The 23,149-nt window shown below is 43.5% G+C and overlaps 1 protein-coding gene across 2 annotated transcripts in view; it reads right to left on the reverse strand.

The window, feature by feature from the left end:
* Window positions 1-7,514: 7,514 nt before the first annotated feature.
* Window positions 7,515-23,149, reverse strand: part of LOC140122316 (guanylate cyclase soluble subunit beta-2-like) — a 57,107-nt gene continuing 41,472 nt past the window's right edge. The window contains exons 13-16 of one of the 2 annotated variants that reach the window (XM_072143064.1): window positions 12,853-13,007; window positions 12,085-12,302; window positions 11,903-12,004; window positions 7,515-9,564 (exon numbers count right to left, since the gene is read on the reverse strand). In XM_072143064.1, coding sequence (XP_071999165.1) covers window positions 9,428-9,564; window positions 11,903-12,004; window positions 12,085-12,302; window positions 12,853-13,007 — 612 coding nt within the window. In that variant the 3' untranslated portion in view covers window positions 7,515-9,427. Of the gene's footprint in view, window positions 9,565-9,604; window positions 10,418-11,902; window positions 12,005-12,084; window positions 12,303-12,852; window positions 13,008-23,149 lie in introns of those variants that run through there. The other variant, XM_072143065.1, reaches the window with a different exon arrangement.

Raw genomic sequence — 23,149 nt, forward strand, 5'->3', positions numbered from 1 at the left:
ACCAGTGGCACAACTATAGAGGTTGCAGTGATCGCAATTGTGATGAGGCCCACTCCGCAGTGGATCGCGACTAGACCAGGTAAGGGGACATTGGGGCAGATTTACTTACCTGATCCAGTCGCGATCCAGCGGCACATTCTCCAACGCTAATTCGGGTTCTGCCGGGATTCACTAAGGTCGTGCGCTCGATGTCGCTGCTGCACTGAAGTCCGGTGGAATTCACCTCCTATGTCTCGGTGTATGTGAGTGCTATCTTTGCGACACAATTTTTTTAAAAAATTCCGCAGTTTTTCCAAATCGTCGGGCTTTCCGACGGCTACGCCCCCCCCCCCCATTTCTGTTGCATGAAAGCCGGCAAAATCAGAAAAATTCGGGAAACCCGGTGTGAAAATCGCAATTCGGACCCTTAGTAAACGTGCCCCAGTGTGTCAGTATAAAGGTGTAAAGTCAGTAACTGAAGCAATAGAGAAATATGCAGCTGCAGAGTTTACAGTATTCTCCTTTTACTCTATATTCACTACGTTCATCACTTTCCTCTGCTCATATATATATATATATATATATATATATATAAATACACAATATAATAGAGGTATCTATTATACATAGAGCTGAGCTGCTGTATATAGAGGCATCCATCTCACATAAAGCTGAGTTAGTGTGTTCAAGTTGTCTTGGTAGAAAATATGCATTATTCATCTGCTCTTTCTAAAATACATGCTTTTTTTTGGGGGGGGGGGGGGGGGTTAACATCATTGGATCTGTAACCCTAATTTTCAAGATGCTTGAAATAAACCTGACTACTTGTCCTAACCTAATGGATCATATGTGTTTCTGATGAGTAATGGTGAGAGTTGGGTGTGGGCCCCAAGTTAACTTTTGCCCTGATGCCCATGAGTCTTTAGTCAATCACATGGGCACCACTTGTGTTGCATATTGCATCTTTTTTACACTCTTAACAGCAAAAAACATGAACACAAAACTCTATAATGCCTTTCACCTCTCGTTAGCATAAGGTGTTGAGTTTCTCCATCTTTCAATGTACTTTTCTTTCAGGTGCAAAGAGCCATGTGTGATGCTTTTCAGATGCTCTGCAGTGTAATATAATTGTATCCTCATTCCCACAGGTACCATAATGTAGTGTAGCAATGCTTGACCCACTTTACCTCTTCTCAGAATGTTTTAATGCTTTAATCTAGCTGTATACCGAAAATACTTCCAGCCTTACGTTAATGATGGAAATGCATAATTATTTGCATGAAAAATACATTTTATATTAATTGAACTGTAAATCTCATTGTTTAACTAATTAAATCAAACGCACAAAACGCATTTCATAACAATATAAATAATATGCACATCACCAACGCTGCAAAAAAATATGTTTTATTAAAAGGATGAAGTCACCAACATCAACATCCAAATTACTCCTAATACACACCTAATACACCTCATCATCTCAGCTAAAAATGCTTCATACAAAAGTATATTTACACCTCCAGATGCAGAACACAGAACATCATGTAAAATGGATGAACCATCACAGCACATTGGAAGAGAAGTTACAGGGAATGTTTTATGGTTTTAATTGAAACACGGAAATTAAACATATAAATTGTCAACATGAACAGTAAATGGGATTTTTAGGGATTTATATTTTCTTCTACATAAGCTGCTGTTCTTATTGGTGGTTAGATGGGGAAAGTTAAGCTCCTGTTAGGTTGGTGGGGACATACAGAACTGAGATGCACTAGGGCAGTGGTGGCGAACCTATGGCACTGGTGCCAGAGGCGGCACTCGGAGCCCTCTCTGTGGGCACCCAGGCCATCACCCCAAAATAAAGTTCACCAGACAGAACTCAAAGAATCTGCCTACAATGATAGATGAGTTTGCCCTCCTCCTTTCAACTGCGTTGGTGTCCTTGGGAGGCTTAAGAATTGAAAGTTGTCAATGAATAAGGAGAAATAAATTACTGCTTAAATTGCTGCGCTGGCACTTTGCAATAAATAAGTGGCTTTTGGTTGAAGTTTGGGCACTCAGGCTCTAAAAGGTTCGCCATCACTGCACTAGGGTAATTTAAAGGAAATCTACCATCAACTACAAGCCTGATAAACCAGGGACACTTATCCATAGATCCAGGCACCGTGACTGCGGTAATCTTCTTATATTTGTTATCTAAGGCTTCTTTCTTCTAAAATCCACTTTTATAATTATACTAATGAATGCCCAAGGTGCTAGCTACCCTGACCCAATGGTAATCTCGTTTTATAGACTGTTACACTGTCTCAACCCCCCCCCCCTGCTCCCTGTACAAGTGCTGAGGAAAGGCAGCAATTTTGGCATAGATCTTGTCACTCCATTTGACACAGCGAGCGACGATCCTCAAGAAATCCCTCGCTCCTCGTGACCTCAAGGGTGGTGACAAGATCCTTCCCTAAATAGTAGAACCAGCAAATATATGCCGGGGTGGCCTTTCCTGCAGAATGTAGAGGATAACACCAGTGATTGGTGCTGGCTACCAGTGGGGGGGGGACCAAACCTGAACTTCTTAATGAAGTCTGGGTTCAAGTTCTGCAGACCTGAACCCACAATGACCCAAACCTGAACATTGCGATTTGGGTCAACTCATCACTATCTAAACGTCATCCCTTGGCAGCGCACATCTATGTGTAGCCATGGCTCTGTAATCTGGATCCATAGCACTCTGTGTTCTAGGCTTTGTAGTGTGAATGGTCCCTAAAGAGACCAGTGTATAATCAGTGCATTCTCTCAGAAATTACATTTTGATATCAGAACTAGCAGATTCTGTATGATTGGTAATTCTGATAATACATACAATAGATATTTATATACACATCAATTGTACAGTATGACATTTATAGTTACTATGAAAAGATGATGTTCAGCTGAATCTACACATAATCCTGACTATAAGAGCGTTTCTTTAGATAATTACTGCATCCATGATAGCTTAATAATCCTCTCCAACTGAAAAGAATGTGTTCTACCAACCGGAAAATTTACAGAGCATCTTGGGAATTTTTTCTGTGGATGATGGTTATTATTATTCACTTCATATGTGTTATAGTTGCTGGCAAAATTTACCATTGGGATATTCCAAACACCTTATGTTATCATTTAATATTTGGAATTCTCGTGGGGTATTAAGTCTTTAAATCTTTAACCCCGACAAACAGAATATTGAAAACAAGATTTTATCAAACCGAATGTAGAAGAGAATGGACCACAACATGTGGGCTACATAGCAATTACATACAATCAATGACATAGATACATAAACAAGTACTGTACAATCCAGACATAGAAAGACAAACATATAAAATCACCCATTATTACAAATATATCAACTGCTTTGAATAAACATTGTAATAAATAACAAGAAATCGGCTGAATATTATACAATGCTTACAGTCAAAATAAAGTGCATGAAGAGTATGTACAGTATTGGAAAGGTCCTGTAAGCTTCAAATACAAAATGTTCATGGATGAAAACAACGAGAGTTTATTATACTCAACATCTGACACCGACATTAAAGGGGTTGGCCACTCTTCAATAAATCTGTTCCATTAGACAGGTCTCTGCATGTATATGTACCTGTGTCTTTGCCTTCTGTGAGAGCTACAACCGTTCCCTGTTCTATCCATGCTGCACTTTGCATCGCTACACAACTTCCTGTTTCCTACTCCTTCAGTCTGTCTGTCATGACAGCCTCCAGTGTGTTTTTTCTTTCAGTCCATCTGTCATGACAGCCTCCAGTGTGGGGAATTAGGATTAGTCATAATCTTCTGCTGCAGGTCCCTCCTATTTATCACTTTAGGGTTTTAGTTTACATGCCTATGCAGATTGCACAGAGAGTCTGAACACTGCACTAAAGGAACCATCAGGGATGATGAATGAAAAGCACATGGGGAATTTATGTAAAAGAGTGGCCAACCCATTTAACAGCTAAAATCTATCTCCCTGAATGTCTTCACTTATATTCTACCCAGTGATATCCAATAGAATTGTGGAAATAAACTAAGATGATAATATTAACAATTGTTTGCGTGTGTTAGTGATTGGTCCCATATTTCTCAAAACCTAATTCTAAGAAGCCTGAAATGTGTCCTGAATTACTTTAGTATTATAGTCATCATAAAACAACAATTCTGCCTCTTTTCTTATACCTCTGTTCTTGTTCTCTTATTTCTCCCAGACATTTAAAGGAAATCTACCATCAAAATCCTGTATGGATAAACCAGGGACACTTACTCATAGATCCAGGTATTCTGTAAATCTTATTTTAAAATTATGCTAAAGAGCCTTCTCTAGTCCCTCATCCTCCCCCTGCTTTCTTGGCACTGAGAATAGAGTAGAACATTCTTACTGCACAAGTGCTGAGGGAACAAGGGGGAGAGTGAGACAGCCTGTAAAGCCAGATCACAGAGGGGCTAGGGTAGCCCCTCAGGCTCAACAACATGTTTTTAAAAGTCAATAACAAATATAAGAAGATTACCACAGTCACAGTGCCTGGATCTATGAGTAAGTGTCCCTGGATTATCATGATTGATTTTGGTTTCCTTTAACCGATACCTGTCTGTAACTTCTGTGGTTGGTGCTGGCATCAATCACAGCGGTTAACCTGTTAAGTGCCGCGGACAAACCTAATAGTACTGCTGTGGGCGCCACCATCTTGGATGGCTGATGGGTGCCCCCATGATGTCATCAAAGGCTGCCAATCAGTTGCCAATGGCAGCCTACGTGGAGACTAGTAGTCCTCCCATAGATAGTGATCTCTAACATCCTGCCAAGGCTATTAGAGATCAGCAGTAAAATTCCTATATAATATAAGCAATCAGACCCTGCAGGGTTAAATTACCCTAGGGAGTCTGAAATAACAGTAAAAGAAAAATTAAAAAGTAAATGCTTAAATCACCCCCCCTTTCAATAAAACACACATAAAATAATTAAATAGTAAAAATCACAAACATGTTCGGTATTGCCACGTCCCAAAATGATCATTCTATCAAAATGTAAAAAAGATTATTTTCAATTGTGAACAACATAATGAAAAATATCGCCAAATGTCCGAATCAACATTTTTCCATCAATAAATATGTGAAAAAAACAGTCATATAGGTCCCAAATTGATATAAATTAAAACAACAGCACGTGCCCAAAAGAATGACACCTTGTACCAAAGGTCCTTATACCAAAGTTGGCCTCGCAAATGATGGTATCCCTGTGATTTTACCGGCCCAAAGAATAAAGGGGAGGTGTCATTTGGAGTGCATAAAGAAAGCTGTACATGAGGGTTTTTTGTCAATTTCCAATTTCCAGTATATTTTATGGAATATTAAATGGCGTGAATAAAAAGTACAATTTGTCCTGCAGATAACATGCCTTCACACATCTCTGTAAACGGAAAAATAAAAGAGATACTGCTTTTTGTATGAGGGGAGTAAAAAGCAGAAATGCAAAAACTAAAAAAAAAGTCCAGAAAGGGTAAGAATAAATTGGAAAGTGGGTGTTACCAGTTAGGGGTTAACACTCCTATATCAATGGTGCCAAGGGCGTGCCAAGGATATACACACATCTCTCCAGACATGGAAGTGGTTATCATAGAGGGGATGTGCATACAGTAATGAGTGCACTACCCTCTGAACTACTGAAAGTCTACAGGACAGAGGACATCACAGGAAGATCAGAGACCTGCTGCTGGGGGCCATGTGACCCAGGACTCCCATGGTCTGAAGAAAAGTTTACCGGGGTGACTAAAATATGGGGGACCCTATTAGGGTCTTGTAATTACTCTGGTAAACCTTCTTAGTAGTGGAAAACCTGAATTTATCCACCATCCCAAAAAAACTTAGTGCTTTACAACAGATTGTATGAGGAAGAATCATCACATGATACCCTTTGCAGCCGGCGAGTACAACTATGCCAGATCCAACCCGGTGTAGTTGGATCTGGCATAGTTTTGCTGTTTTTTCAGCCCCCTCCACCGGCTGCTGCACCTCTCTATGCCCCCCGGTGTGGAGGTGGCGTATTCACTATTTTAATTGCAAATTCTTGCAATTCCCAAGAATTTGTGATTATTTCACTGCTCCTATGCCAGAAAATAAATCCCCCCCCCCCCTAGTATTTTATATTGTGGCTCATCTGCTGTGAAAGTGACAGCTCTTGGTACCATCTTCTAGGACCCCAGATTAGGCACCCAAAATAATTCTCCCCCTGGCTGGAGGGTTGGTGTACCATAAAAGGACTATGAATACAGTCAGGGACCCTTAGTAATAATATGGAGTCTAAACTGTTTAATTTCTTATTTCACTAAAAACATGGAAGACACAGAATAATACAAATAACATGTATAATATACCTTTACTGTACTGCACACCAGGTCCCAAATTCTGACCCACTTTTTGTCCTAAATGAGAATTATTTATACTGCAGTGTTAACATTCATGACGAAAAACTGCCCAGTCTCTGAATGATTATTCGCATATTTTGCTGTCAGGGCAGCCTCAACCTGCTGCGCAGATATTTGAAGGTTAAATCTCGAAGCGTGCCATGTTTTATTCAATATGTCCATACACAACAAACACTGTGATAGTGAGAGGCCATTTCAGAGCTGTCATAGTAGCCAAGCAAGGCTCTAGTGCCAAGGAGACCCGTAATTAGTAATCTCCTCCACCAGCTGTTATCTCCCACTACCCCCGGCTCACAGCGGGCACACACAGCCACTTCCTCCAGCAATCAAAAAATAGTATCCATGAAATCATATTAAATACGTCTTCACGTACAGCATTTTCACCAATGACAGTGGACAAGCTAAATGTAAATGAGGAGCACAGAAGAAGCCTATTGACACATCAATTAATGGACATTATCCACGCTCTAGCTGTCGGACTCACTGATACTATTAATATGTTATCTGGTTGTCTCCCTGTAGATGTATCAGTCCCTAATTAAACTGTCAAAGCATCCTAAATAGATTGCTACTTGACATTCCAACAATTCATGAACTTATCTGAAGAGATGCACATTGCTTAGCGGTAGCAATGCCTAGAGAAAGGAGGACTGAATTTATTCTATTATAGTGTAACTATCATATTTATTATTGCATTAATCTGTACTATCACATGGACACAAGTACTGATCATGTTTCTCAGCTTCCACCAGTCTGTGGTTTTCTGTTCTCTTCCTGGCGATTTTCTTGGTTCCTAATAAGGCATTAGATATAAAGAGGGAACAATGGAGAGGAGGGGGCTGCAGCTGCAGTTTGTATTTATGTGTCAATGAGACTGCATGCTGTGAGAGGGGGCATAAGAAGTAGGAAGACATATGATCATCTAACCATGGAATGCTAATCTAACTCAGCATCCATGGACAGAGGAGGTTTTGAAAGGCAATGTACAAGGATAAAAAATACCCCCAAACCCAGATTGGACACATGCTTCTTGCCCACACACCATCTTATACATATCTGACACTGTTAAAGATGTTTATCTAATTTACAAATGAAAGATGTGCCTTAGCAAAAGCAATCCAGGCGTTACTTCCACCAGCAAATACTTACTCACGTTGGTAACTCTCATGTGTTTCTATCACCTACTATATGTTCTACACATGCTATATACTAGAACAACTCGACTACAGAATCTGAATGGTAATTTCCACTATTGTAAAGGAAAGATGATATTAGATGGAAGACAAGGTAACTGAGTTGCTTAAAGTGGCCAACAGTACTGATAACAACGGTAAGATGCAACAGATCAGACTATGGCTTCCTAGTTCTGCTTGAGAACCAGCATATACAAACAATGTAGAATTCTTCAAATCATTTTTTATTCCCCTCATCATTTTTAGGGTGCGACAGTCAAGTATGGCAATTTAAGATTCTAGTTTATCACAAAAAGGCGGACTAGCTTTCTGGAGTAAAGGAGCCCATTTCTATTTTCACTAAGTTACAGGAATATGTAGAAACTTTATAAATATGATAAACTAGATGTGGGTTCCTACGATTATAAGGAAGCTTAGGAAGTGTCATAGATCAACCTAGGAAACATTGTCCTTGATACCTCCTGGTAATTGGTTAATTGGGGATCCTAATTCTTTATTAGGACATGAGATAGGTAGGAACATGATGACTGGCATGTTTCAGCTTGACCTAAAAGCCTTAATCATGGACCATGATTAAAGGGGTTATCTGAAATTAGCAATAAATTAGTGACGGGCTGGGGTGGGCTTTTGAAAAAAAATAAATGTGTACTCAGCTCCACCGTCGCTGCTGATGTCCATCTGATCCATCCTCCTGTTGTGTACAAGGGCACGGAAGCTGCACTTGGGGAGTTTCTGGCTGGCCTGGCCACTCCCATCCATCATCATATCCAAGCACCAACAATGCTGAAAGATAGCGATGGATGTGAGATGCCGGCCACCTCTGCCGGTTGGAAGCTCCACGACCGCAGCTCCCGTGCCCTGTAAACAAACAGGGGCACGGATCAGATGGACCGTGGCATGAGAGATCAGAGCGACATAGGAGGAAAGTACACGCCCCAGCCCGTCACTTATTTATCTGATAGGTCAAGCTGAAATGCGTCGGTCATCATGTTTTTACCTGTCTGCATTGTGGTTATTATCAGATGTTATAATAAAGAAGAGTTTGTCTCTTATAACCTTGCTGGAGTGCTGGAGGATTTTCCAAGTTCTTCAAGTATTACCCTGCTTCGGGGATAACAACATGCACCTGTATAATAAGCAGTAACCAAGTGGAATCACAAACAGCAAGAGAGTGAGCTGGTGTTTTCATGTTCAGTCCTACAAAGACCACCTCAACTACAGACAAGTTGTACATACACAATGATCCCACTTATTGTATTCGGTAGAGATGAAACTTATGAAAGCAGATGATTCCTTTGGTAAGAATTAATACAATGCAATCTACTTACATGGAATATAAAATACATTCTTTGTTATTATTTGTTAAAATTGTTGATGCTCAACCGGTAGAGTCAGTATAGAATTACCATCCCACGTATTTCCGATAACACTTATTGCATATTTGACTGTACACTAACAGGGAATGCTGGGACTACAGTTCTGATTCTAGCCAACAGGTTGTGCATTGCTGGTCTGCACTAATAAAAGTGTCTATAAGATTTTGATTATGATGGCCTATCATTATTGTCTGATAGCTGATGAAGAGATGTTGGCACTATAATCAGTGAGGCATCCTTATGTAACAGGTATAGCTTTGTCCATTGTAGTGGCTGTGCCTGGTATTGCAGCTCAATCCTATCCAATTTGAATGAGAACGAGCAATAGAGGGCTGACCAGTGCTGGTAATGGACCCCTAACCAACCTAACGCTGATTGCCGTTAGGCCATTAATACCAAGTTGTCAGGGTCTCCCTTTATGCAGATATTAAATGAGAACACAGAAGTGAGATCGGACACGAGCGTTCTCATTTTCCTGTTTTTCTCTTGATTTATTTATACAGTCATCTTCAACCCGCCGACCATTTTGGACATTCCTATGGCCCTTTGGATCACATATCTTTCCTGTAAAACAATAAATTTATAATTAATTAATATATTAATTAATATAAAATATTGAAATACTAATCTCCATCATCCTTCAGCTCAACAGTTATTACAGATTTGTGATTGGACATCTGTATTTCAATGTTAATTAGTAGATACTGGGCCACATTCTTGCACCAGTTTTCTGTCTAAAAGATTGTGCAAACTGCTTACACATGTATTTATAAAGCGCCTGTGTGCCAAAATGGGTGAGTTAGTGCTTAGTCAGACCGTGTGCCACAGTTCTGTCTGCCGGGCACCTCAATTCTGCAGGAGGCAGTGCAGGAGGCGCCAGAACCATGTAGAACATGCGCCATAATTCATGAATCAGGCACACCCTGCACACTTAAAGGCAAACTGCTCCTAGTACAGACTGCACAAGTTCATAAGAAAGAAAGTAGACCCAGATGGGGCAGAATTGCCATAGAGTTCTGTATAAACCAAAGCAGCTAATAAAAAACCTTCTGTATAACTTCTCACAAAATCAAAAGAACAAAAGAAACTAAACATGGTCATCGGTGTCTCAATGTTCAAAAAATGTTTTCCACGTGTGTGTTTAACCACTTAAAGGAGTATTCCCATGAAGACAAGTATCTTAAATATACTCAGGATAACAAAATAACACATTCTCTAATTCACTGTTAACAGAGTATTAACAAAAATACATCATTTCACAGATATAATTCCAACCTGTCTCTATCCGTCCTGCTGTACACAATTTCAGTTGCCCCTGGTTTACGACCCTGTATCTTCTGACTTTATGGCTTTAGGGTTGGCAGCCATCTTGTCTTATGCTGTGGAGAGCTGAGCTTTACTCTCCCTTTGCTCCCTGCTGTGGTAATGAGCAGCCAATCACAGCTCAGCTTCTATTTTGCCACAGGTCATTAATATGAGCTCTGAGCTTTGATTGTTTCTATAGGCAATGAGTAAAATACAGCTTATGTGTGATGTAGAGTGAGTGACAGAGCGACAGGCGGGTAGATTGAGTGTCAGAGAGATATATTGGGAGAGTAACTGAGAGACAGAGAGACAGACGGGGAGAGTGAAAAACAGGCAAGGAGAGTAAGTGACAGAGAGACAGGCAGGGAGAGTGAGTGACAGACAGGGAGAGATAGATGCATAGATAGATATATATATTATTTTTTTTGTTAACCAATTATATTTTGTTATAGCTAAGTGCAGTTATTTACTATCCTGTGCAATGCCGGGATCTACAGCTAGTACAGCAAGTAAGGGGTTAAAAATGAGCTTTATTGTGTAGACATCACTATGGGATTATGATTTGAGAAATGTATTTTGTGGACAAACCCCTTTAACAGTAACAGTTAACTGTTCCCTTCATGCACTAAGGTGTAAACATTTAAAAAGACAGACAAAGAGATAAAACAAAGAGGAGGTCAGCAATCTGAGTCACAACTAGATAGCAAGTAAAATACTGAAACGAATAGATGGGAGAATAGTCGAGGACGTAATCAATATAAAAAAACTGCAAAAATAGCAAAAGGACTGAAAGGAAGCTTGCAATAGAAACTTGACCAGCAAGGAAAGATGGTGCACACCGAGCTTATGCCAGAGTGCTCCGTAGAGAGGCAGAGCTCTGGAGATGTGTGAACCTTTTGCTGGTCCAGAGAAAGGTTTTCCAATTTTCAGCAGTCAAGAAATAGAGCACAGTTCAGATTCCAGATTGGAAAGCACCGAATAGAATTCAGCGCCTTCTCAAACGGACAGCAGAAGATACAGATGTAACAGTGACATTTGACAGGTGTTTGCTGCATATTACATAAATATTCAGGCACCTGAAGCATAGGAAATCTTAGCAGTAAGAACATTTATAAAACTGTCTGTATAGAAAACTGTCAACATAAAAAAATGCCCATTGTACGAGTGTGCAGTAAAAACCAAAACTGTTCCTGGTAAAGATAGTTTATCTTTTAGTCACATTTGTAAATATACACCAAGGATTAGCTGTTATGGTGTCCATCATTTTGCTTAGAGAAACTGCAACATCATGTGATTATGTAGGCTCCCTCCCCCACCATTGATGAGAATCTTTGTGGGGGTTCATTTATAAAGAGTGTCCGAGAGCAAAACCTTTCTAGATGCTCATGGCAGCAAATCAGAGGTCAGCTTTAATTTCCCCACAACAGTTTATAAAATGAAAGCTGAGCTCTTACTGGATGCCATGAACAACTAGAAATGATAAATCTTCCCCATGCCATAGTGTCTATAGAAATACAATGGTATTTGGCTTAATCTGGAAATCAATAAAGAAACTGCTGTGTTTGAAATGTAACCATAATGATGAGACAATACGTACCCCTTCGATCTCCATGCCCCCCCTTGTCACTGAAGAGCAGGCTATCATCATAATGCATTGGTATAGATGGACATGAATTCTGGATAATTTCCTCCTGTGTTGCTGTAGTGAAAAAACAAATATTATATTTCATTTTTAGATTGAGCATTGGAACTGGAAATGACCTCATGTAGTAATTTTACCTTGAGGACAGGTTATTTGCAAGCTGCCCTTGCTGAGATCATCGTGTAAAGACTGGGAAGACTCCCTTCCTGAATCTGTCTCTTTTGCTGGTCTTCCTAAAATCTCATTTTCTTGAGCAGTTATATTTCTCACCAGGAAGTACGTGCACATTTTGCCTTTTCCTTTTACATCGATTTCTCCCCGTGCAGTTATTTCAAATTCTTTATCTTTAAGACATCTCAAGGAAGGAGATAAGACAAAGAAAGATTATTTATGAGCTTCTCTGGGGCATGATGTCTCAACAATGGAAAGAATAAACCTCATGCAGGATTATTCCTTTATAAAAACAAGTCTCCTGGGTTTTCATTTTACAACCAGAAGACATAAATGGATCTCTGAAGTGTAAACACATAAATATCAGCCTCTGACATGTACTTTTTATAGGACAATAATGACAATCCTAAGCTTTTAGCCCCTGACTTTTCCACGTTATCTCAGAATATTTTGATACCAACATGTAGTGGTTTTTTTTGAAGGTCAACTACAGTTTTTCAGGATTTTTCACCTGCAAGTAAACAGTGCTCCCAAGAAATCCTTTATAATGAGTGTAACTTTACTAGAATTTCAACACTAAATCCCCTTGCACACCACAGAGGGGATTATTTTATATACCTTAATAAAATTATATATGATGACAGTTCTTCTCATAAGTGGCATAATATTAGAAGTCAGCAGCTCTGAGGATTATACAATGCCAACTAATAAATTACTGAGAGAATAAAGCTTACCTGTAGGCATCTGGACTCAAGTGAATTTTATTAGGAACACCGTGACTTTCCATCCGAGAAGCTGTGTTTACAGTATCCCCAAACAAACAGTAGCGAGGCATCTTTTCTCCTACAACTCCGGCTAATACTGGGCCAGTATGTAAACCTACTCGGATCTATAAGAGGGATTTAAGACAACAACATATTTCTGACAGAACCTTCTACAATAATATTGTCTATAACATATTGGCCTTTACCAAAATAGGCTCTGAAATCTGAACAGATTTGCCTATTGCCGATGATGTCCTTCGGGTCTATGTGCCACTTTGTGAATCATTGCTAGGAAAAACAGAAATTGCACCTTCACCCTGTTATTCTCAGCCATCCACAACACCACCAGGTATAGTTAACAGCTTCATACTTTCACTATTATAACAAGTCTACTGCTTTAGAATAACTTTTCATTCAGCCATGTCCTTTATCTAGACTTAAAAAAAGCTTATCCATGCCCTCACCATCTCCTGTCTAGACTATTGTACCCTGTTTCCCCTAAAATAAGACATCCCCCGAAAATAAGACCTAGTACAATTTTGTTCAGGCTTAGAAATATAAGGCCTCCCCTGAAAATAAGACCTAGTGGCCGCCATTGCAGCAGATCCCCCACGTCATACAGTAGTATTAGGAAATCTTTTAGATGCTGCAGAAGGTTGTGACATGGGGAAGAATTCATGGAAGTAAATCACTGGTTGTTGTGCTGCAAATGTGATCCCAGCAGCTACCAGGATAAGAAGGGTCATTTCTGGAAAATGCTTTTACTAAACATGAGAGATTGGGGTCAATGATTGTAATAGAAATGGAGTCACAAGAAATACAGCAGGAAATTCAGAGTTTGGAGAGTCATAAGGAAGTTAGAGAAGTTGATTTTTTGTTCAATGATAAATGTAAATTATTGTTCATGGAAAAATAAGACGTCCCCTGAAAATAAGACCTGGCGCCTCTTTAGGAGCAAAAATTAATATAAGACACTGTCTTATTTTCAGGGAAACAGGGTAGTAAGCACTCTGTCAATTTAGTTCATCTTTCCCATAGTTTCTCATCTGCCTCACCTTTCTACATATCTCTCCACTGCTTACCCGTAACTTAATGAGGTTCCTTAAGTTTTAGAAGTTTAATTTAACCTTTGTCTTGAAATTGCTGTCACAAAATGGCAAAATGGCCATCTTATGAGCCATTGCCCAATAAATTCAGTTCAAAATACAAGCTATGACTTAAAAAACCAAACACAAGTTGCTCCCTCTACATACATCTGACCTAATGACTAAATACCTTCCAATGTGTAATCTCTGATCCTCAGAACAATGTATTTTTATCTCTTCTACTCAAGACTTCTCTCATACATTTCCATAAGTAAATACTAGAGATGAGCGAACATGCTCGTCCGAGCTTGATGCTCGGTCGAGCATTAGGGTACTCGAAACTGCTCGTTACTCGGACGAATACTTCGCCCGCTCGAGAAAATGGCAGCTCCCGCCGTTTTGCTTTTTGGCGGCCAGAAACAGAGCCAATCACAAGCCAGGAGACTCTGCACTCCACCCAGCATGACGTGGTACCCTTACACGTCGATAGCAGTGGTTGGCTGGCCAGATCAGGTGACCCTGGGATAGACTAGCCGCGCTGCTCGGATCATTCTGTCTCTGGATGCCGCTAGGGAGAGAGCTGCTGCTGCTCAGGGAAAGCGTTAGGGTGTTCTATTAGCTTACTGTTAGGCAGGAGTGATTCTCAAAGAAACCAACAGCCCTTCTTAGGGCTACAATAACGTTCTACTTTTTTTATTTTAATTTGCATCTTTTACCATTTTGTGAGGAATTAGCAGGGGGACTTGCTACCGTTGTGTTTAGCTCTTAGTGGCACACATATCCATAGCAAAGACCGAAGTGGGAAAATTCAGTAGGGGTTGGATTTCTATTAGGCAATAACTCAGTGTCATCTCATCTGGCATAGTAGTGTGCTTCCTTTGATACTTGGCTAGAAAATAGCCATAGGAGAATACAAACAGCTTCTTGAAGCCTACAGTAGCGTTCTATATATTTGATTTCTGGTTGATCTGCTGGTGGCTGTAGTTTCTGCAGTGCATGTACTTGCCAATTCTGAGCAATTTGTAGTGAGACTTGCGACCGCTGTGTTCTGCGCTTAGTGGCGCACATATCCATAGCAAAGGCTGAAGTGGCAAAATTCAGTAGGGGTTGGATTTCTATTAGGCAATAACTCAGTGTCATCTCATCTGGCATAGTACTGTGCTTCCTTTGATACTTGGCTAGAAAATAGCCATAGGAGAATACAAACAGCTTCTTGAAGCCTACAGTAGCGTTCTATATATTTGATTTCTGGTTGATCTGCTGGTGGCTGTAGTTTCTGCAGTGCATGTACTTGCCAATTCTGAGCAATTTGTAGTGAGACTTGCGACCGCTGTGTTCTGCGCTTAGTGGCGCACATATCCATAGCAAAGGCTGAAGTGGCAAAATTCAGTAGGGGTTGGATTTCTATTAGGCAATAACTCAGTGTCATCTCATCTGGCATAGTACTGTGCTTCCTTTGATACTTGGCTAGAAAATAGCCATAGGAGAATACGAACAGCTTCTTGAAGCCTACAGTAGCGTTCTATATATTTGATTTCTGGTTGATCTGCTGGTGGCTGTAGTTTCTGCAGTGCATGTACTTGCCAATTCTGAGCAATTTGTAGTGAGACTTGCGACCGCTGTGTTCTGCGCTTAGTGGCGCACATATCCATAGCAAAGGCCGAAGTGGCAAAATTCAGTAGGGGTTGGATTTCTATTAGGCAATAACTCAGTGTCATCTCATCTGGCATAGTAGTGTGCTTCCTTTGATACTTGGCTAGAAAATAGCCATAGGAGAATACAAACAGCTTCTTGAAGCCTACAGTAGCGTTCTATATATTTGATTTCTGGTTGATCTGCTGGTGGCTGTAGTTTCTGCAGTGCATGTACTTGCCAATTCTGAGCAATTTGTAGTGAGACTTGCGACCGCTGTGTTCTGCGCTTAGTGGCGCACATATCCATAGCAAAGGCCGAAGTGGCAAAATTCAGTAGGGGTTGGATTTCTATTAGGCAATAACTCAGTGTCATCTCATCTGGCATAGTAGTGTGCTTCCTTTGATACTTGGCTAGAAAATAGCCATAGGAGAATACAAACAGCTTCTTGAAGCCTACAGTAGCGTTCTATATATTTGATTTCTGGTTGATCTGCTGGTGGCTGTAGTTTCTGCAGTGCATGTACTTGCCAATTCTGAGCAATTTGTAGTGAGACTTGCGACCGCTGTGTTCTGCGCTTAGTGGCGCACATATCCATAGCAAAGGCCGAAGTGGCAAAATTCAGTAGGGGTTGGATTTCTATTAGGCAATAACTCAGTGTCATCTCATCTGGCATAGTAGTGTGCTTCCTTTGATACTTGGCTAGAAAATAGCCATAGGAGAATACAAACAGCTTCTTGAAGCCTACAGTAGCGTTCTATATATTTGATTTCTGGTTGATCTGCTGGTGGCTGTAGTTTCTGCAGTGCATGTACTTGCCAATTCTGAGCAATTTGTAGTGAGACTTGCGACCGCTGTGTTCTGCGCTTAGTGGCGCACATATCCATAGCAAAGGCCGAAGTGGCAAAATTCAGTAGGGGTTGGATTTCTATTAGGCAATAACTCAGTGTCATCTCATCTGGCATAGTAGTGTGCTTCCTTTGATACTTGGCTAGAAAATAGCCATAGGAGAATACAAACAGCTTCTTGAAGCCTACAGTAGCGTTCTATATATTTGATTTCTGGTTGATCTGCTGGTGGCTGTAGTTTCTGCAGTGCATGTACTTGCCAATTCTGAGCAATTTGTAGTGAGACTTGCGACCGCTGTGTTCTGCGCTTAGTGGCGCACATATCCATAGCAAAGGCCGAAGTGGCAAAATTCAGTAGGGGTTGGATTTCTATTAGGCAATAACTCAGTGTCATCTCATCTGGCATAGTAGTGTGCTTCCTTTGATACTTGGCTAGAAAATAGCCATAGCAATAGGATAGGATTGTTTGGTTTTAAAAACTCAAAAAAAAACAAAAAACACAAAAAAAAAAAAAAACACAAAAAAACACCAAAAAAAACAAAAAGAAGTAAAAAAAAAAAAAAGTTATAACTCTCATTTTAAAAATGTTTAACCCGAGGGCTAGGGGTAGAGGACGAGGGCGGGGACGTGGGCGTCCAACTACTGCAGGGGTCAGAGGCCGTGGTCCTGGGCGGGGTGAGACAGCACCTGCTGATGAGGGAGCAGGGGAACGCCGCAGAGCTACACTCCCTAGGTTCATGTCTGAAGTTACTGGGACTCGTGGTAGAGCACTGTTGAGGCCAGAACAGTGCGAACAGGTGATGTCGTGGATTGCTGACAATGCTTCGAGCAATTTGTCCACCACCAGTCAGTCTTCCACGCAGTCCACCCATGTCACCGAAATCCCCACTCCTCCAGCTCCTGCACCTCAGCCTCCTCCCCCCCAGTCTGCCCCCTCCCAGGAAAATTTGGCATTTGAACCGGCATACTGTGAGGAACTGTTTTCTGGACCCTTCCCACAGTCACAAACCACTTGTCCGGTTGCTGCTGAGCAATTTTCCGATGCCCAGGTTTTCCACCAGTCACAGTCTGTGGGTGATGATGACCTTCTTGACGTAGTGGAAGTGTGTAAAGAGGTGTCCGACGATGAGGAGACACGGTTGTCAGACAGTGGGGAAGTTGTTGTCAGGGCAGGAAGTCCGAGGGGGGAGCAGACTGAGGGATCGGAGGATGATGAGGTGACAGACCCAAGCTGGGTTGAGAGGCCGGGTGAACACAGTGCTTCTGAGACGGAGGAGAGTCCTCGACCTGAACAGGTTGGAAGAGGCAGTGGTGGGGCCAGACGGAGAGGCAGGGCCAGAGCTGGTGCATCAGCGCCACTGTCAACTAGTGAAGCTCCCGTGGTGAGGGCTCTTGCGGCGAGGGCTAGATCTTCAGAAGTGTGGAGGTTCTTTAAGGAAACACCGGATGACCGACGGACTGTGGTGTGCAACATTTGCCAAACCAGGCTCAGCAGGGGTTCCACCACTACTAGCTTAACTACCACCAGTATGCGCAGGCATATGAATGCTAAGCACCCCACTCAGTGGCAACAAGCCCGTTCACCTCCGGCCGTGCACACCACTGCTCCTTCCCCTGTGTCAGCTGCTAGTCAGCCCCCTGCCCAGGACCCTGGCACAAAAACCCCATCGTCGCCTCCACGATCCTCCACAGCATCCACCAGCGTTCAGCTCTCCATACCCCAGACGCTGGAGCGGAAACGCAAATATAGTGCAACCCACCCGCACGCCCAAGCCCTTAATGTGCACATCTCCAGATTGCTTAGCCTGGAGATGCTGCCCTATAGGCTAGTAGAGACCGAGGCCTTTCGCAACCTCATGGCGGCGGCCGCCCCTCGGTATTCGGTCCCCAGCCGCCACTACTTTTCCCGATGTGCCGTCCCAGCCCTGCACCAGCACGTGTCAGACAACATCATCCGTGCCCTGACCAACGCCGTTTCTGACAAGGTCCACCTGACCACGGACACGTGGACGAGTGCTGCCGGGCAGGGCCACTATATATCGCTGACGGCACATTGGGTTAACTTGGTGGAGGCTGGGACCGAGTCTGACCCTGGGGCTGCTCATATACTGCCGACGCCGAGGATTGCGGGGCCTACCTCGGTCCAGGTGTTTCAGGCCTACTATGCCTCCTCCTCCTCCCACCCCTCCTCCACCTCCTCCTCCGAACTACCATCCGTGGGCACGGCGCCATCAGTCGGTAGCTCTAGGCACAGCAGCAGTGCCGTCGCTAAGCGACAGCAGGCGGTGCTCAAACTGCTGAGCCTAGGCGACAAAAGGCACACCGCCCAAGAGCTATTACAGGGCATCACGGCGCAGACTGATCTGTGGCTGGCACCGCTGAACCTCAAGCCGGGAATGGTTGTGTGTGACAACGGCCGTAACCTGGTGGCGGCTCTGCAACTCGGCAGACTGACACATGTGCCATGCCTGGCCCATGTGTTAAATCTGATAGTGCAGCGTTTCCTCAAGACATACCCCAATCTGTCTGATTTGCTCACGAAGGTGCGCCGCATCTGTGCGCATTTCAGGAAGTCCAGCCCAGATGCTGCCACTCTCAGGGCAGCGCAGCGCCGCCTCCAACTGCCCGCTCACCGACTGTTGTGCGACGTGCCCACGAGGTGGAATTCAACACTGACCATGTTATCCAGAGTTTACCAGCAGCGCAGAGCGATTGTAGACTGCCAGATGTCAACTTCCACCAGAACTGGTAGTCAGGTCAGTCAGCTTCCTCAAGTCTACAATGAGGAGTGGACGTGGATGTCTGATATCTGTCAGGTGCTGAGTAACTTTGAGGAGTCAACACAGATGGTCAGTGGCGATGCCGCCATCATCAGCCTCACCATCCCGCTGCTTGGCCTGTTGAAAAACTCTCTGGTCAGCATGAAGTCGGAAGCTTTGCGCTCGTCACAAGAGACGGGGGAAGAATATTCCCTTGTTGATAGCCAAAGCACCCTGAGGTCTGTTTCTCAGCGCATATCGGAGGAGGTGGAGGTGGAGGAGGATGAGGAGGAAGAGGAGGAGAATGTTGGCGAGACACAAGAGGGGACCATTGTTGAGTCCTTCACTGTTCAGCGTGTATGGGCAGAAGAAGAGGAGTTGGAGGAGTTGGAGGAGGAGGAAATGGACAGTCAGGCCAGTGAGGGGAGTGAATTCTTACGCGTTGGTACTCTGGCGCATATGGCAGATTTCATGCTAGGCTGCCTATCCCGTGACCCTCGCGTTCAAAGAATTTATTCCAGCACCGATTACTGGGTGTTCACTCTCCTGGACCCACGGTACAAGCAAAATCTTCCCACTCTCATCCCTGGAGAGGAAAGGAGTGTGAGAATGCATGAATACCAGCAGGCCCTGGTGCACAAGCTGAAACAGTATTTCCCTTCTGACAGCGCTAGCGGCAGAGTGCGTAGCTCTGCGGGACAAGTAGCGAGGGAGAGTAGGCGAGCAGGCAGCTTGTCCAGCACTGGCAAGGGTACGCTTTACAAGGCTTTTGCCAGCTTTATGTCACCCCAGCAAGACACTGTCACCTGTCCCCAGTCTCGGCAGAGTAGGGCTGATCTTTACAGAAAGATGGTGAGGGAGTACGTAGCTGACCATACCATCGTCCTAAATGATCACACAGCTCCCTACAACTACTGGGTTTCAAAGCTGGACATGTGGCACGAACTGGCGCTGTACGCCTTGGAGGTTCTTGCCTGCCCTGCCGCTAGCGTCTTGTCCGAGCGGGTTTTCAGTGCAGCTGGTGGCATCATCACCGATAAGCGTACACGCCTGTCGACTGACAGCGCTGACAGGCTGACGCTTATTAAAATGAATAAAGGCTGGATTTCTCAGAATTTCCAATCTCCACCAGGTGAAGGAAGCTCAACCTGAATAATTGATCCACTCCTCCTCCTCCTCCTCATTTTCCTCCTTCTCCTCCTCTTTGTACAGTAAAGCAGAGGAAACTGGCTATTTTTTGACAGGGCCCACTGGCTCTTGCTATAGTACTTCATGCATTTAATTTTTCTGGAGGGCCACCTACCCGGTCCTCTGTTTGAAACAATTTTTGTGAGTGCCACATACAGGCACTCAATCTATTCCATTTTTCTGGAGGGCCACCTACCCGGTCCTCTGTTTTAAAAAATTTTTGGGACTGCCACATACAGGCACTCAATCTATTCCATTTTACTGCAGGGCCACCTACCTGCTCCTCTGGTTTGAACAATTTTTGGGACTGCCACATACAGGCACTCAATCTATTCCATTTTACTGGAGGGCCACCTACCTGCTCCTCTGGTTTGAAACATTTTTGGGACTGCCACATACAGGCACTCAATCTATTCCATTTTACTGCAGGGCCACCTACCTGCTCCTCTGGTTTGAAACATTTTTGGGACTGCCACATACAGGCACTCAATCTATTCCATTTTACTGCAGGGCCACCTACCTGCTCCTCTGGTTTGAACAATTTTTGGGACTGCCACATACAGGCACTCAATCTATTCCATTTTACTGCAGGGCCACCTACCTGCTCCTCTGGTTTGAACAATTTTTGGGACTGCCACATACAGGCACTCAATCTATTCCATTTTACTGCAGGGCCACCTACCTGCTCCTCTGGTTTGAAACATTTTTGGGACTGCCACATACAGGCACTCAATCTATCCCATTTTACTGGAGGGCCACCTACCTGCTCCTCTGGTTTGAAACATTTTTGGGACTGCCACATACAGGCACTCAATCTATTCCATTTTACTGCAGGGCCACCTACCTGCTCCTCTGGTTTGAACAATTTTTGGGACTGCCACATACAGGCACTCAATCTATTCCATTTTACTGCAGGGCCACCTACCTGCTCCTCTGGTTTGAACAATTTTTGGGACTGCCACATACAGGCACTCAATCTATTCCATTTTACTGGAGGGCCACCTACCTGCTCCTCTGGTTTGAAACATTTTTGGGACTGCCACATACAGGCACTCAATCTATCCCATTTTACTGGAGGGCCACCTACCTGCTCCTCTGGTTTGAAAAATGTTTGGGACTGCCACATACAGGCACTATCCAAATTAAATTGTCTCCATAGCAGCCTCCACACGTTGTCTCCATTGCTACCTCCAAAAGTCGTCCATATAGCTGCCTCCATACATCGTCCCTTTATCAAACGAGGTGTGTCAGGCAGAAATTTGGGTTGTTTTCATGGATTCCACATCAAAGTTGTTAACTTTGTCGCCACCCTGCTGTGTAATCCCCAAAATATACTGGCAAACTTTTACCATTTAGGGATATTATTTCAGCGCTTCTTGCGCATCTGTTTACATTCCCCTCACCCGGCATATCCTAAACTTATAAGAACGCTACTACACTTGATCTTATACAAAAGGTTCTTAGAAGTGCTGTTTGGGGAGTAGCCTAGAGACAGGGGCTTGGATTGGCGAAAGCTCGCCTGGCAGCGGAACGCCAGCTCCATGCGCATCATGCGCTTCTTGCGCATCTGTTTACATTCCCCTCACCCGCCATATCCCAAACTTATAAGAACGCTACTACACTTAACTTGGTGCAGGCTGGGACCGAGTCTGACCCTGGGGCTGGTCATATACTGCCGACGCAGAGAATTGCGGGGCCTACCTCGGTCCAGGTCTCAAAGGCCTACTATACCTCCTCCCACCCCTCCTCCACCTCCTCCTCCTCCGAATTACCATCCGTGGGCATGGCGCCATCAGTCGGTAGCTCTAGGCACAGCAGCAGTGCCGTCGCTAAGCGACAGCAGGCGGTGCTGAAACTGCTGAGCCTAGGCGATAAAAGGCACACCGCCCAAGAGCTATTACAGGGCATTCCACATCAAAGTTGTTAACTTTGTCGCCACCCTGCTGTGTAATCCCCAAAATATACTTGCAAACTTTTACCATTTAGGGATATTATTTCAGCGCTTCTTGCGCATCTGTTTACATTCCCCTCACCCGGCATATCCTAAACTTATAAGAACGCTACTACACTTGATCTTATACAAAAGGTTCTTAGAAGTGCTGTTTGGGGAGTAGCCTAGAGACAGGGGCTTGGATTGGCGAAAGCTCGCCTGGCAGCGGAGCGCCAGCTCCATGCCAAGATCCAACTAACATAGTTTTAACTGCAGCACCTTTAATCTACTACTAGTTCACTGCCTCCATACATCGTCCCCTTATCAAACGAGCTGTGTCAGGCAGAATTTTGGGTTGTTTTCATGGCTTCCATGTTAACTTTGTCGCCACCCTGCTGTGTAATCCACAAAATATACTGGCAAACTTTTATCATGTACCGATATTATTTGAGCGCTTCTTGCTCACCTCCTTTGGTTCCTCTCTGCCACCCATTGGTTTGAAGCCTGAGTCCATTTAGGGTATGTCGCCATGACACTCTCTAGCCTGCTGCCGCTGCCTCTGCATGCCGTCCCCTATAGTGTCAGGGTCAATTATTGGATGTTTTAGATGCTATCTAGCTTCATTCTGTCACTCTGTCATGGCCATGCTGTTGCCCATAATTTTGGCATAATGGTGCGATTATGCAGCCTCAGAGGCATCCATGCATGCTGCCCCTGCTGTTTCCTGTCCATTTCCGTGGTGTTTCCATCCTTTTCTGAGGTTCCCAGGTGTTTGGCCAAGCTTCCCTGTGCAGAGCCTTGGTCCCCTTGAAAAATGCTCGAGTC

Source organism: Engystomops pustulosus, chromosome 3 (assembly GCF_040894005.1).
Source record: "Engystomops pustulosus chromosome 3, aEngPut4.maternal, whole genome shotgun sequence".
Lineage (NCBI taxonomy): Eukaryota > Metazoa > Chordata > Amphibia > Anura > Leptodactylidae > Engystomops > Engystomops pustulosus.